Source organism: Sinocyclocheilus rhinocerous, unplaced genomic scaffold, assembly GCF_001515625.1.
Source record: "Sinocyclocheilus rhinocerous isolate Xijiao unplaced genomic scaffold, SAMN03320098_v1.1 scaffold77, whole genome shotgun sequence".
In the NCBI taxonomy this organism is placed as follows: domain Eukaryota; kingdom Metazoa; phylum Chordata; class Actinopteri; order Cypriniformes; family Cyprinidae; genus Sinocyclocheilus; species Sinocyclocheilus rhinocerous.
The window spans coordinates 722,820-738,387 of record NW_015635045.1 but is presented as its reverse complement, the minus strand read 5'-3'; the positions used below and the strand labels follow the sequence as shown (position 1 = coordinate 738,387).

At 37.0% G+C, this 15,568-nt stretch overlaps 2 protein-coding genes across 2 annotated transcripts; one reads left to right on the top strand and one right to left on the bottom strand.

The window, feature by feature from the left end:
• Nucleotides 1-1,552: 1,552 nt before the first annotated feature.
• On the bottom strand, nt 1,553-4,845 carry LOC107746366 (homeobox protein otx5-like). Its single transcript, XM_016560538.1, has 3 exons — nt 4,306-4,845; nt 3,286-3,437; nt 1,553-2,870 (listed from the first exon to the last, which is right to left on the bottom strand). Exons 1-3 carry the CDS (start codon nt 4,400-4,402, stop codon nt 2,274-2,276), a joined length of 846 nt encoding a protein of 281 aa, XP_016416024.1. The 5' UTR covers nt 4,403-4,845; the 3' UTR covers nt 1,553-2,273.
• Nucleotides 4,846-9,978: 5,133 nt separating this feature from the next.
• Nucleotides 9,979-13,586, top strand: kptn (kaptin (actin binding protein)). Its single transcript, XM_016560648.1, has 12 exons — nt 9,979-10,302; nt 10,383-10,465; nt 10,689-10,773; nt 11,011-11,065; nt 11,213-11,291; nt 11,408-11,481; nt 11,564-11,670; nt 11,765-11,860; nt 12,333-12,396; nt 12,474-12,609; nt 12,754-12,927; nt 13,012-13,586. The coding sequence occupies exons 1-12, from the start codon at nt 10,092-10,094 to the stop codon at nt 13,171-13,173; spliced, it is 1,326 nt and encodes a 441-aa protein (XP_016416134.1). The 5' UTR covers nt 9,979-10,091; the 3' UTR covers nt 13,174-13,586.
• Nucleotides 13,587-15,568: the final 1,982 nt, after the last annotated feature.

Below are 15,568 nucleotides of genomic sequence, written 5' to 3'. Positions count from 1 at the left end.
TAGATTTGTTAGATTTGAAGGCTCAGCAGCTTCTACTTTTGTCTTGCATGAACTACAGACAATCTGTCACAGAGAGAGAGATTAATATCTGGAGAAACAGGGGGAGGGGGAGAGGAAAAGAGAGTTGACCGAGGAAGACTACATAGATAGATAGATAGATAGATAGATGCATACATACACATACAGTATATAGATACACAGATATAAAGTTAAAGGGGCAAGAAAGTGAGGTAAATAGAACGAATAGCTACTGTACAGTTTTTACTTATTGTTTTTTAAAATGTGTTTTACACACACTGAATTGTTTGTATGAAGTAAAACAATGCCACATGATTAATTTTTCAGATTTAAAAAAAATATGTTCACTTGTGACCTATACATAAACATTTGCACACACACCCTTTGTCCTGAATGTGGTTTTATTCAGGTCAGAGTGGGATTATGAAGCACTCAGGACGGGTGGAGGGGTGGATGGAGAGAGAACAAGTGAGAGACGGCATGAAAGATGGCACAGAGGAGAGAGAGAAAGGCCTGTGAGTATGTTTAGAGTTACTGAACTCCACATCTTTCACTGTCTTCATACAGGTATATGTACATAAAGAAAAAAGAGGGAGTGAGCGCACAAAAAAAAAGGTTTAGTATAATTTATTTTTAAATAAACCACTTGGTTTGGTATTTTGTATCTGATGCAGTGACACTGAAATTTTTGGTCTTCTGGGGGCCACTGTATTATATAGGCTACATGTTTATATGACCATCAGTGTATATTGTTTCTCACATTGTTTTACTTTTACTAGCCAGCTTGAGTTTTAACCAGCATCTTAAGTAATTTTTGTGAGTGTTGGAAGTTCACATATGTGTAGTTCATCACATTAACTAGGTATTTTGCACTAAATGTTTTAATTTTGCCTGCTGTGAAAATATAATGAAACCTAACTAACAAGTGTCTTTGTGCTATACTGGTTTCAAAAGGCATTTAATTTGACATTTTGTTGTATTAGCTAATACCAAGACATTCATACATTTTTAGACATGTTATTGTCTAAAAAAATTGGTTAAATGACTGCAACTCTAATGCTGAGTGTGGGACCAATATACTGAGACAGATGAGGAAAGAATGGTGGAATAGTCATAGAATAGTCATAGCAGACAGAGAGGGAACTGGAATCAACAGGAGGAGATGCACAGAGAGGTGTGGAGGTGGGAGAGAGAGAGAGGGAGCTTCAGTAATCCTGTTTAATTGCTTTAGGGTAGTGTTCTGTCGACAGTAACGAGATTGAGGTGTTCTCTGGGTCATTGGCTAAAATAACCCCACACACCCGGCTACATGGGTGGAGCCAGCCACACCACACCATCACAGCCACACGATTACCAGACAACACCATCGCAACAACCTTCTGGACCCCCAGATGCCTCCTCTGTGTGGGCCACCTGTGTATCCAACCCCAGTGTGTCACAGTGACTCAAGGTGAAGATGGTGGAAGAATGTGGAAGAAAATAAAACCTTTAATGTAGCTCCCATCTGAATGTATTCGTTCAAAGCAATATAACAACAATTGTAAACACCAACATTTTTTCAACACAAGGTCACCCAAATAGAAAATATATATCAACAGCATACATGCAATGCCATTAAATGAAGTTTAATTATTAACGATTAACTCAAACTAACAGAAAACATTATTTGTTATAAGTTAACATAATTTAACAATACATAAATAACAGCGAGCTAAAAGCACAACACAAAAAACTTCTAATGCCTCCCAGTACAGACAAACCAAACCAAACTTATGAAAAAAGTAGAAAGAACTTTGTCCCATAAAGAGCTAATTATATATGCAGAAAAACTGAGATGTTTCGCTCCATATATCGTATGTGCTTGTCTTTGTGTGATATGTGTGTGCCTGGGTTTTAGTGATATTTCCTTCAAAGTGTTGGGAAATATGTTCTAATGTATGTCTGTGTGTGAGTGTTTGCATGTGTGTGTGAGGTAAATGGTTAATAATGATGACTGATCAGTATACTTGAGGAGTCCCTTCACTCTCCGCCAATCACAGAGCAGGTCTGGATTACAGAGGAACAGTCTTCACCTGTTCCAAAATGGGCACCCCTTTTCACCTCTGAGATCACATGAATCCTGCTGATTCAGTCCTGTTCATCATCTAAATGTCTCCGGCATTTCAAGCAACAGTTTTGTTTCATTTACTCTTCAACCACCTTCCCCTCATTCTTCTTCCCTCCTGTTCTTTTTCTTCACTTGCCCATTTTCTCTTCTACAGCACCTGGAATTTATGGTCGAGGCAGTCAACGGTGCTGAAGTTGAGCTTCCAGGCCTGCTGGTCCTTGTAGTCCAGGCAGTCTATGGAACTGAAACCCAGCGAGGAGGTGCTGTATCCTTGAGAGGAGAGGGAGGGTGACTGGCTGAGCGAGCCACCCATGGAGGGCACAGTGAGGGGAGAGAGGGCGCCCCCGCTTGCGGATAGCTGGCTGGTCATGGGAGAAAGGTACGGGCTGCAATCCAATCCACTGAAGTAAGGAGAGGAGCTGTAGCCCTGGCTATAGGTGGAGGGCTGACCATAGCTCATAGGATAAGGAGCGGGGCGCTGCACGCAGGGTGTGCCAGAGCCACACAACGGGTCAGGAAGGGGGGATAGAGAGGTGGGACTCCACACAGAAACTGGTGCTGTGCCTGTGCTGGCACTAGGGGGCACGGCTGGGGCGGGGGCAGCCGCCACTGAGGAGCTGGCACCAGGGTCAGAGGTCAGCTCAGGGAGTGGAGAGGACTTCTTTTTAGGGGGACGGGGCTTGAGCTGACCGCTGCTCTGCTGTTGCTGTTGGCGGCATTTAGCACGACGGTTCTTGAACCAAACCTGAGGAAAATAAGAGTGGGGTTAAAGGTGGAAATAAAAGTTTGGCTCATTCCGCTAAGGGTCAAACTGGACTTGTTTCTTTTATATACTGTACAAATCTCATGCTAGATATTCAGGCCTGCAACATTAATGGGCCTCACAAACACAGACTGTCAGATTTGTAGTTATGTTCAACACTTGAGACTCAACTATTTAGAATCGATTCAACTTCAAATGCACACACTGTACAGATTTACCTGCAGATGTATGGTTTACTTGCATTATAGCAAGTGAGTGTTAGATGCTGGGATAAATGTATTTTATTGGACTTGAAGTCAGTTATCTTCTACATCAGGCATTAGCCCAGGTGTGTTTAGAAAGAAGTCTGAGAGGTGTCAGAGAGATGTTTGTCTCAGTGTGAGGTAGATAGTCTCACCTGAACTCTGGACTCGGGAAGGTTGATTTTCAGAGCCACCTCTTCTCTCATGAATATGTCTGGGTAGCGTGTTTTGGTGAACAGGGCTTCCAAAATGTCCAGCTGGGTCCGTGTAAAAGTAGTGCGCTCCCGACGCTGCTTCCTTGGAATGGCTGTTTATAAAAACATAGCAGTAAGTAAAACAGCTTTAAGTTTTTCAGTAGAAAAAAAGGAATGCACATTTAATCACAGGAAAAGAAAAAAACTTTTGTTTTTACATGTAGATGGTATCAGTTTTAATTGTTTAATATGAGCTTATAACAGTTATGGTTGATGTTGGTGAGAGAAAGAGGGAGGGACTTGGACTATCCATTGTCATCATACAACAGTGATAGATAGATAGATAGATAGATAGATAGATAGATAGATAATTGTATTTTGACTAACGTCCATCACGACAAGCATATAACAATAGTTTCTAGCATATCACATTTTTTAATTAGTGCTTTACTAATATTTACATTCTGAATCTACTCAGCTATATTTTTATTCTCCATTCAATACGATTTTGATCATTAAATTTTTTTTGCAACAACAGGAAACCAAACGCGTGAATTTTAAAGCTGGATTTAAACCGTTCATAATTGTCTATAATGTAATTGGATATATAACATTTTGCCTACGAAAAAAAAACACAAAAACAAAAAGCTCTTTAACATTTTACAAATAACCCTTAAGATGAATTTCAAATAGCCTATACATTTGACGTCGACTTTTATAAAGTTAATTTTGCTAGAATGTGGGTGGTAGCTTACGTTTGTTACTACGTGAGCAATGTGGATATCAACTGGTTATATTACTTTACGTAACTGTTAGCTTAAATTGTAAGAAAAAAGGGCAACTCATCTGAAATAAAACAATAAAGACGGTGCTACCTTTCAGTTTTGCTTTTCCCCTCTCTTTTTGAAGTTCATTGACCACCAAAGTGAATCAAATGTCTGACACAAACATATTATAAATGATTAATAAGAATGAACTGACCTGGGTAGCCGACGGCGGTGTGGAGCAGGTCCATTCCTGAGGCGGACAGTGTTAACCCGTTCACAGCATAATGGGGCTGCTTTATGTAGGACATCATTCTTGGGACGGCCGCGTCTCTCGCACACTCTCTCTCCCTCCCTCTCTCTCCCTCTTTTTTTTCTCTGTGACGCTTTTTTTACGGGTCGGGGGTCGCGCTCTGCTCCTGATGCCGCGTGTCTGTGCTCGCGTCTGGCGCGTGCGGTGCTCCTTCAGTCTCGCGGCTCTTCAAACACCTGTGGATTCTTTCCCGCTTCTCAGTGTCTTGAACAAGCTTACACTCTTGCCCAAGTTTAGATCATTAATATCGCTCTGAATATCAAAGATAAGCGTACTCTTTTGATGTGAGGTAATCGTAAAAGTAAATAGCCTATTATACGCACAAGTTTTAGACTCTATGTCAGAGTTTTGGCGTTGGTTAAGGCGCGTGTCCCTTGGGCAGGACCAGAGAGGAGCGGGACACTATGAGCAATAAGACACCGAGCAGCTAATCAAGGGGCATCTCTCTCTCTCTCTCTCTCTCTCTCTCTCTCTAATCTCTGAAAACTTTTTGTACTTTTGGAAAAACTAATTATGAAATTGGGATTTTCTTTTACAAATACCCTTTTTATCTTTGGTTGCAAGTATAAGCAGTCGTGGCGTGAACAGTGTGTGCTTGCCAATTTTTTAATGGGACACGCCAAGTTAGCAATCCTGAAAACACATCAATGTAAAAACGCTGGTCAAGATGTTGACTTGTTGCCTCTTTTTAAATCATTGGTAGAATTTAGGGTTGCTATTGAATTTGCATATTACAAACAAACTGATAATGTACCTTTTTTCAAAATGAGGTGGGGTGTGAGAGATGCTTTAGTGACACTGAGTGAGTTTGGAAATATGGTTTTTTATTGGTAAAATTGTTCTGTGTTTATTTATTTATTTATTATTTTTGCTTTTGTGTATTAGCTCTGTAATGTTTTGAAAAATGGTGTAAATTAAAAGGGGTTTAAAAGTCTCTCTCTCTCTCTCTCTCTCTCTCTCTCTCTCTCTCCTTTGACGTGTATCTTAACACGTGGTATGACAATAGACATTTATTTATTTCACTTAAAATACAAGGTAAAGTGCAAAATCAATAGATTATGAGGGGTTGTCTGGTTGGATCTGGTTGTCTGGTTATGGCACATAACAATTCGATTTTCGAACGTTCTGTTTAAACTATTAAACAATTTCTTTCGTTTTTTTAGTTTGAAACCAATATAGTGATAAAAATTGTGAAGATCGAAATATGGCAAATACTGCCTTTAAAACATTTCCAAGGCTCCGGCCAAAGATGTCTCAAAATGCCGCAGATATTAAAAATATTTAAAATGTTTAGATATTTTAAAAATATCGGCTATTTAGGTATGATATAAACATATTTAAATATATTTAAAATAAATATTTAAAATGTTGTGTAGGGGTTTTAATCGAAAAGAAGGCTATTATTTTTTATGATATTCTCTGGGTTTATGTGGCTGTAGGAACCGTAGCAACCATTAATTGATTCATTTGAAGCATTAAAAAATGAATGCCTGTGACATGCTGTAAATTAGATGTGTTAGAAAAATGGGCCCTCACAGTAACCTAAATATCAATTTCAGGGGGGCAGAAATCGTTCCCTAATAATAATTAAAGGCTATAAAAATTAATTTTATTACTATTTTATTAATTTTATTAAGTTTACAAATTGTGCACAAGCTATTAACCATTAGTTCCACTTGAATTAGCTGAATGTTTTTCTTCGTATATTGGTCGGCGCTGCGCAATTTCTCCATCTTTAAAAAGCCATACTATAATAGTTTAAATATCAGATATTAGACGAAAGTGTCGTTTAAATCTCATAAATAAGACACCTACAAATTATTTCATTCGTTAATCGAATGTGTCTGTTGTTTCCGGATATTAATATGTAAACTAAATGTTTCTTGTGGACATTTTCTTGTCAAGTCCTCTGTTAACACTTCTTCATAACAACATGCCTAATAGAAATAATTTATTTTTATCATCAGGTATATCTGTTAAATAATTGCAATTACGTGATTAACTTAAAATCCTTTATCATAAGTTCATGACTGAACACAAAACATAATAGCAGCATAATACCACTAAAATATTTGACACCACATTTATGGTTTGTAAAACATCTAAAATTTGCTACTACTCTTTACACTTTCTTTTTTGACCTAGACACACACCCATACACACACTGCTGAATTATCATAGTCCCTTAACCCCGGATAAAGAGAGGAAAGAGAGATTTCTCATCAGTCCATAAGAGGAGAGACACATGTGTATATGTGTGGATAAATGATGAATAAAACGAGATAAAGACAGAAGGATGAATGTTTCTTGACCAGTGATGGAGGCCTGATAAAAGAAGAAATGATAGCAGCCATATGGAAGGTTGTTGACCAGCTCTGATGCAGAAGAAGGATCCATAATTTCTGTAACGGAGCTATTTGAAAATTTCATAAGAATGTATTTTATAGAAAGAGAAAGTTGAATGTTTTATTTGAAAGTATTATGTGTTTGAGTGTAAACATGTTAGTGACAGAGAGAAGGAGAGAGAGAGAAAGGCGTCAAATGGCACTCAAGATGAACTGAGTGATAGGTTGGCTTAAAACAGACACAGTGCAGACAGGGTTATTTGGCTGTGACTGAGGTAGATGTCATCCATCCTAAGTACAGCACAAACTCTACAGCCAAAGAACAAAGGGCAACAAAGAATCTTCAGATTCTCCTAATAATTATGACTAGCTTTTTTTCTAAATGACAGAAATACTAGATTTATATATTGTAGAAAATATACTTGTATTATCTTGCCCAAAGATCTGCATACTGAATACAAGAATGAGAGACTAAAATTGTCTACTGCATTTGGTGATATGATTTGATTTGGATTCTATCAGCTTACTTTACCACATAAATAAATCATTTATTTTTCTTTTTTTAAAGGGAATTTGAAAAAGAAATATAAGATGGAAAGACAGCTCGGTTGAGCGGTCAGATGTTAAGAGGAAATGCAAACCAATTCTTGTTCAGGATCAGAATTATTTTGCAATACATTTATAAAAAATAATGTTTTAAAAATTTTTTTATTGTTTATAAACTCAAATATATTTGTCAAATATAAGACAGTAGAATGGTGAAATACACAATTTATACAATGTCAAAGCTGTATAAGCAGGTTTTATAAATCGTATTTCTTTATCATCCATTACAGATTCATTCAAAGAGGATAGATAATATCATTCACAAACAACAACTGTTTATTTAGGCTAAGCGTTTGTCTTTTTATTTATGTGACAAACTAATAATCAGTATCGTTTTCTTGTCATTTTTTAATAATTTGTTCAGATTATGAAACCGTAGAACATGCCAGTATTTCAGCGGTTGTTGTTGTTTTGTGTAAAAAAGAGAGAATTTGTTGTTGTTGTTGTTGTTCTGTGTCAGTATAGGATGTTTGTATGTTTATGTGTTCAGGATCTGCTTGTGCGCTTGCAGAAGGGGAAGTTTTGTGGAGGGTGGTGCAGTGGGGGGGTGGGGGGACCAGTCCGTCCATCTGGCAACAACCAGCTACGCAGGCACAAGAGCAATTATGGAAGTGGACTAAACTCTAATCCGCAGGCAGGCACACACACACACACACACACACACTCCAGAACACATTAGCACAGAAATACACAGACGACACAGTGACACTGCAACAGACATTTAATCTGAGTGGAGAGTTGGATAGATGAAAAAAATGTTCCTACGCAAACAGAGGTAAAGGAAAGAAAAATGTGAAGATGGATTGGGGTGAAGGAAGGTGAATGAGGTGACAGATAGAGAGAAAGAAAGAAAGAGAGAGAGGGAAGGAGGGAGGGAGAGAGAGGGGTAGTGGGTCGCATCATTGCAGGCACACTGCAGCAGTTAATCCAGATTAGTCAATCTAAAAAGGAGCGGCTTAATCTGCAGGCCAGCCAGTAATACACAGACCGCTGTCAGCACCAATCACTCACACAGTTCTAATCCCCAAAGAAACGCACATGCCGGACACACGCACACAAACACACACGCTCTCTGAACAATGTGAGTTAAGCATGCATATATAAAATATTATGCACAATCAGACAACAGATTCATCAACGTTCATTATGTGCTAATAATGTGTACAAAACTTTTTCCAACTACTTTAATCTCTGTCAGACCAGTGATTGTAATCTCTTAATAATACAGGCATTAAAAACAACTAGTGAGCAATTTCTAATGCAGTAGTAGATGTGTTTCTTTTGGAAGATGTTGTGATGAGGCAGTTACTTTCTGATAAGGACAATACATACCATTGTGGACAGACTTTGGGTCACAGATTAAAAGGATTTTAATGTCAGTGGGGCTGTATGCTGAGGGCCCCAATAACTGATTGACAGCTTGTCTGGCCCTCTAGTGGAGATTCTGTTCATTATTCCATTTATTTCAATTTAATTTCAGTTTATTTCAGTTCAAGTTTTGCTGATATAACAAACAAAACTTTACAAATTATTAATATATACATGAATGTGTATAGTATTGTATGAAAATGTGCAAAATTTAATGACTTTTTTTTTTTTGCAGTTTACTTGTATCAGATCGTAGGGGTACCATATGTCCCATAATTCATTATGCTTTCCATTCATTTGGGTAACAAAACCAAAATAGTGTCTGTTAATACTGAACTGAACTGAGCTGGATGATGACATCACTGAATTCAATGATGAACAGCCTTTAACTGAAAATGAGTGTTTAATATTGTCCTTTTGCATTATTGAAACACTGTTCCTATTTAATACTATAAAGCTGTTTTGACAATCTGTATTGTTAAAAGCACTATATAAATAAAGGTGACTTGACTTGACTTGACTTAATAGTAATTAATTGGTGTCTAATCTAATTAACCTAATTGTTGTCCCTTCTGGATATCATACATCAGACGATGCTGGATATTTAGTAATACAAAATCTTATTTTTAGATGCCTTTGTGATCATATACTACCTATTTAATGTAATTTAATTTAGACTTCAGCATTTAGCCTGTCAAAATAAGTATCTTTTTTCAAACTGGAAATTATAATGTTGTTATACCCAAATTTACTTGCGGCATTAAAAACGAGATACTTGATTGATTGATTGATTGATTGACAGAGTTTTTCATTCAGTTGTAATTCATTGTGATTGCTGCCAATTTAAATATCGTGTTTTAGTGAATTTGTGGTATAGTTCATATTTTTCTTATCCATACAGAAACATTTCTACAACAGTATAGATAAAGTAGGGTTTAATAAAGAAAGTAAATGAGTTAATAATTATAACTGTAATTTCGCCCCCAGTAGCCACTTTTCTTCTTAATCGGAAACAGAAATAAATTATTAGCACAATAGCATTAGCCTTCCACTGGTTTCAATTTATTGCACCTCAACCACTGAAAGAATTAGATAGAAGAGCAATGAGCAAGAAACAAACTGGTATGGAATATTACTTTGACACGAAAATAAAAAAAACCTTCAATGTTGATATTATTGTCGGCGACAGCTGATGACGTCAACCTCATGTCGAAACCTCCGATTTGTTAAGCGGTGTGAAAAACGCAGATGATTGGGCAAATTTACTCTCAAACCCGCCCACATACGGATGTTGTGTTTTTGTCATTAGCGTGACGGTCTAGTAAGGTCCAACTGAATCTGTTTTTATTTTTGGTTGTGATTATATGTAATATGTTACCGGATATAAAAGGCATGTGTCCATTTGTGGAAGACAGTTTTAGTCGTTTTCCCTCGCAGAGTAACATATACGGACTCTGCCAGGCAGGCGAGCAGGAGTTACTGGCAGCGACTCTGAAGGGGAAAGTAGTGTGCTTCAGATATCAGGACCTGCAGAAGAAAATCAGACCTGTGGCCAGAGAGATTCAGTTCACATATATACCAGGTGACAGCCCGTTCGTTTGCTTCGACGCTCTTTTGTTTTAGCTGTCCAATGCTATTTTTTTCTCTTTTCTGTTAATATAGTTGATGCCGAAATCGTCTCCATTGACGCCTTCAACAAATCAGCTCCTAAAAGAGGAATGGTCGTAGGAATAACCTTCATTAAGGTGTGTTTCATTAGTAAGTGATATAAGTAACTAGTTATTACAAGCTAGATGAAAAAAATCATCTAAAATCATCCTCGTTCCCTCCTTTTCCCCCACCCGTGAGATCTGACATTTATTTTTCAGCTCTGAACCGCTTTCATTTTTGCCCATAAATGTTTAAATTCAGGGGAAATAATGTGTATTTCTTGTTGTTTATATTTTTCTGTCTCTTTTTTTCTCTCAGGACTCAGGCGATAAAGCAACTCCTTTCCTTAACATTTACTGTGATTATGAACCAGGGTCAGAATTTAACCTAGAGTCAATTGCACGTGAGTCATTTAAAATATCCCTTTTTTTTAGTTGGTGAATTGATGCACTGGCATGTTTTGAGACCAAAAGGTATATACAAATTATGTTTAGTTTAAGTTATACCTATATTAGTATGTTAAATTTGACTTATTTAGATCAGAGGCCAAGGATATTCAAATGACAGACTATAGGTATAAAGGAACAAATGAGATTAATATGTTATACTGAATAATCTGAGGCTTCCATCCTGTTGACAGAAAGCTGTCTGAACCTGGAGCTCCAGTTCACCCCCTTCCAGCTTTATCACACTGAGTATGTCATTGTGTTTTTTTGATGTTTGTATAAAATAAGCCGCAAGGTTTATATGCTGGCATTTAATATTTGAATAGATGAAACACTGTTTTGTTATTTTTACTTCTGAAAGTTGAAACTGCATTGATGTCCACGTTTGATTTGCAGGGTGCATTGTGGAGATGGATCCAGTGAGACTGTGTTTCTCCTCAGTGGGCATGATCAGCGCATACATCTTTACAAAGAGGTCAGCCTATAAAATGTAGTCAGAGTATTGGCTTCATATTGTTGATGCTTTGATTTGTACTTCTCTTATACTCCCGTACTAAAGATTGGAATTTCATTTTCAATGTCTGATAGTAGAATGCGTCTTTGCACCAGTTTGAGGAACAACCAGTAGAAAGACTCTTTCCTGAACTGCAGGAGTTGCCAAGCAAGTGAGTGTGTCAAGTTTGGATGACGAGACTTGATATGTAAGATGTTTGACGGTAATTAGTATGTTTTTTGTTTGAATTGCAGTGTGTTATGGTTAAATGTTTTGAGCATTGATCAAAATCGGCGCCTCACTGCGTTTGGATGTCAGAATGGTTCTGTGGGACTTTCTCTTGTCAACCAAAAGGGACCTGGTGAGAAACACACTTACACACTTTCCTCTTCTTCTTAAAATGTAATATGGTGATAATAAAAGTTCTGGCTTTCTTTGTACATTTGCCTTATTAGAGATTCTGCAAAACTGGCGTGTGCAGCATGACAGTCCCATCTCTACTGTGTTGCTGTTCCCTTTGAAACAGCAGCACCAGAGCCCTGACACTAACAGTGAGTGATACAGTTTATCACTGAATGCTCACAGTCATCAACCATACTTAAAATAAAGACACTATTTAGGCCTTTGTCTATCATGTCTAGAGTACAGAGTTTGAATACTCGCATCTGAATTCATTTTTAGATTTAAATTTAGAGTTTGAGCGCTTCATACAGAAATACATATAATACCGTTCACAAGTTTGGGGTTGGCACCATTTTTTCATGTTTTTGAAAGTCTCTTGTGCTCACCATAAAATGTATTTTCAGTCTTTAGCATCACATAAATCGTTCTAATATCGTTGTTTTCTGCTCGAGAAACATTTTTGTGGTAACCATGATACCTTTTCAGGAATTCTTTGATGAATATAAAGTTCAAAAACATTTTTAAGCTTTGTTATTTATTTTTATGCAAGATTATTAATGACAGGTAAGACCTCCAGACTACTGTCATTGAACGCTCTTTATTCATCTTTTTTTCTGACAGGCAGTCAAAGGGAAACATTCAATCTGTTGGTGACCAGTTCAATAGAAATGGCTGTTGTTTACAGGTTAGTGGCTGGTTAGTATGTTGCTTGTTCTGCACCATGTGTCTGGTAGAGTGTAAAATAAATGTGTGCGTGTTCAGGGATGTGGAGCAGTATGGACTGAGCAGACAGCTATGCTTGGCAGAAAGCGACCAGTGCGATGCTGTTCTCTGTGCTCTTGTTGTTGATCTGGACTTTGATGGACAGCATGAGTTGTTGCTGGGAACATATGGACAGGTACAGTGCTGGATTTAAAGAACAGAAACACTTGCTAGAGAACAAAAGTATGCCACATTGAAAGAGTTTAAAATACATAAATTGATATTCAAGCAGCTTACCTGTATGCATACAATTATGTGTTCATTCATTTGTGATCTACAGGATCTCCTGTGCTACAAATTTCACCAACCAACGGGAGCTTTTGAAGATAAGTTACAGCTGCTGTGGAGACGGAGTTTTAAAAGTCCCCTGCTGTCGCTGATTTATCTTGACCTGGATGGTGACGGACTGAGAGAGCTAGCCGTTCTTACCTTAAAAGGCCTGCATATCCTACAGGTAACTATCACTGAGCTGATTTATTATTATCATTATTATTATTTTGATGTATTAATTAATTCTCCGTATTTTTATCCCTAACAGCACAGTCTGAAAACCACAGCAGATCTTGTTCTTCACAGATTGTCCACTTTAGTATCAAGATTGCCTATTTCTTCAAAAGACCAGTCAATCAAAAACCAAGATGGTGAAGAGGGGTCCATTTCAATCAGCAATGAACAGAGAACTGCAGAAACCGGACATTGACTTTTAAGTGACAGATATTTGTTTTTATTTCAAAGGAAGGTAAAGTGTATGAAGAGTTAAATATCAAATTTTCTCTGTGTAAGAATGCATGCTATATTCCATCTAACAGGCATTTCTGCAAGCATAACTTATGCAGTGTTTTTCTGGGTGAGTGGTCTTTCCTGTAGAGTGATGTCACCCTTCAGTAATGGGTTTTAATGACAGACCTATTCTTCCTTGAATTTTGCACTAGTGCAACGACTATAAAATGACCCTGAAATGAAAATGTCTCCTTGCTGGTGCCGTGTTTGATTCCAGACTTATTCAATCTTACATCCTAGTGATCACAAGCAATTCTTGTTCAGAGCGTGACCTCATTTCTGTGCCTATTGGCTCTGGGTAACAAGTTGTTCAATTAAATAAAATTATTTTTAAAAAATGATCATTTTGCCAGAACATTGAAAGACCCTGTGCACAAATTTGACAAAACTAGTTTTTATTTCCTTGTTGATTAATGTTCTATTGAAATAAGAATCTCTTATGGGACTAAAGAGCTTGACATTATAACCTGGCAAAACTATTATTTCTTACTTGTTATTGCTAGTCGGTAGCAGGTGGCATATGGATAGCGGATATTCACATTTTGTTTGCCAAGAATTTGTATAGCCTTACAAATAAGACAAGTCATCAATGTTGGTCCATTTTTAGTTTTCTGAAGATTAAACACTTGATTTGGTATTTTGGTTTCATGAGATTTCTCAAAGTTCTGTAGGTAAGTGGTGTTGTGGTTTTGTTGTCTTCCCAGGAGAGGGCGCCCTTAGTTAACATTGCATCAGTGTCACTGTGCATTTCAAAGATCCAGAGGATCAAGCTTGACGTGACCTCTGTTGTTTGTGCTGCCTGAGGCCTGGCCTGAAACTGCTGTCACGCTTGGCTCTCTCGGGTCTGCAGCTAGTTACTGTTGGACCCCCAGCAGTTTCAGACCAGCAGATTTAGACAAAGATATCTTGTCTTGTGCATTAATGAACTGGGGGGGTGTGGATTTTAATAGTTTACTAGTCTTTTTTGGATCTTACGCTACAGATTTGTGATGTGTTGGGAATCAAGCTGTTAAGCCCTGCAGCTAGATACTCTTGCCCTCTCAAAGAATAGCTGTGAGAAAAATCTCTGATGAATTGTCAATTTCATCACAACGGTCTGCTCTCATTACTCTCATCATCATTAGCATTTTTTATTTTTTTTTACCATAGCTGTATATTTTGTTATATATTTTTGGTCCAGAAGGTCACAAGGCTGACAAGTAATGACCATGTAACTTGCAAGAAAAGCTAAAAGCACATTATGTATCCTGTTTATGTGAAAATACTTATTACAATTACAAGACAACTCAAAAAGTTTAGGGTTGGTAAGATTTTATGCTTTTGAAAGATTTTTCTTATACTCACCAAGGCTACATTTATTTGATCAGAAATAAAGTAAAACAGTAATATTGTGAAATATTACAATTGACAATAACTTTTAATATTTTAAATAATTTATTTGTATTTTAATATATTTTAAAATGTGATTTGCATTTTAGAGCACTTCAGTATTCAGTATAACACGTTTCAGAAATTATTCTAATATGCTGATTTGGTGCTCAGGAAACATCGTTTAATGCTGTGCTGCTTAATATTTTTGTGAAAATCATGAACGTTTTTTTTTCGAGATTCTTTGATGAATGGCAAGTCAAAAAGAACAGCATTTATTTCAAATAGAAATGTTTTATAACAAATTTTGTTATTGTCACTTTTGATCAATTTAATGCATTCTTGCATAAAGTATTAATTTTGTAAGAAGAAAGTCTTACTGACACCAAACGTTTGAACTATTGTGTACAAATGTACTACACTTCAAAAACAAGCTTTAGAACTTTATAGACCAAAAAGGTTAACCGAATTCATACAAATGGTGTAACTAAAACTTGAGCTCAACACGCTTTTATAGCCTGGACTCCCTTGTCCAGTTTACAGTCTTACTGTAACCACATATGTGACACTGGACCACAAAACCAGTCTTAAGTCACATGGGTATATTTGCAGCAATAGCCAACAATACACTCTATGGGTCAAAATTATCGATTTTTCTTTTATGACAAAAATCATCAGCGCAACCATTCGTGTACCATGAAGATATTTTGTAAATTTCCTACTGTAAATATATCAAAACGTAATTCTTGATTAGTAATATACATTGCTAAGAACTTCATTTGGACAGCTTTAAAGGTGATTTTCTCAATATTTTGATTTTTTTGCACCCTCTGATTCCAGATGTTCAAATAGTTGTATCTCGGCCAAAAATTGTCATATCCTAACAAACCATACATCAATGGAAAGCTTATTATAAATCTCAATTTCAAAAAATTTACCCTTATGAC

Excerpts from the sequence above, each read along its gene's own strand:
- LOC107746366 (XM_016560538.1), bottom strand. The coding sequence starts at position 4,402 with ATGATGTCCTACATAAAGCAGCCCCATTATGCTGTGAACGGGTTAACA. Across the intron at positions 3,438-4,305 it reads CACCGCCGTCGGCTACCCAG|CCATTCCAAGGAAGCAGCGT; the intron begins GTCAGTTCATTC and ends TTTTATAAACAG. Across the intron at positions 2,871-3,285 it reads TTCCCGAGTCCAGAGTTCAG|GTTTGGTTCAAGAACCGTCG; the intron begins GTGAGACTATCT and ends TATTTTCCTCAG.
- kptn (XM_016560648.1), top strand. The coding sequence starts at position 10,092 with ATGTTACCGGATATAAAAGGCATGTGTCCATTTGTGGAAGACAGTTTT. Across the intron at positions 11,861-12,332 it reads CCAGAGCCCTGACACTAACA|GCAGTCAAAGGGAAACATTC; the intron begins GTGAGTGATACA and ends TTTTTCTGACAG. Across the intron at positions 12,397-12,473 it reads GAAATGGCTGTTGTTTACAG|GGATGTGGAGCAGTATGGAC; the intron begins GTTAGTGGCTGG and ends GTGCGTGTTCAG.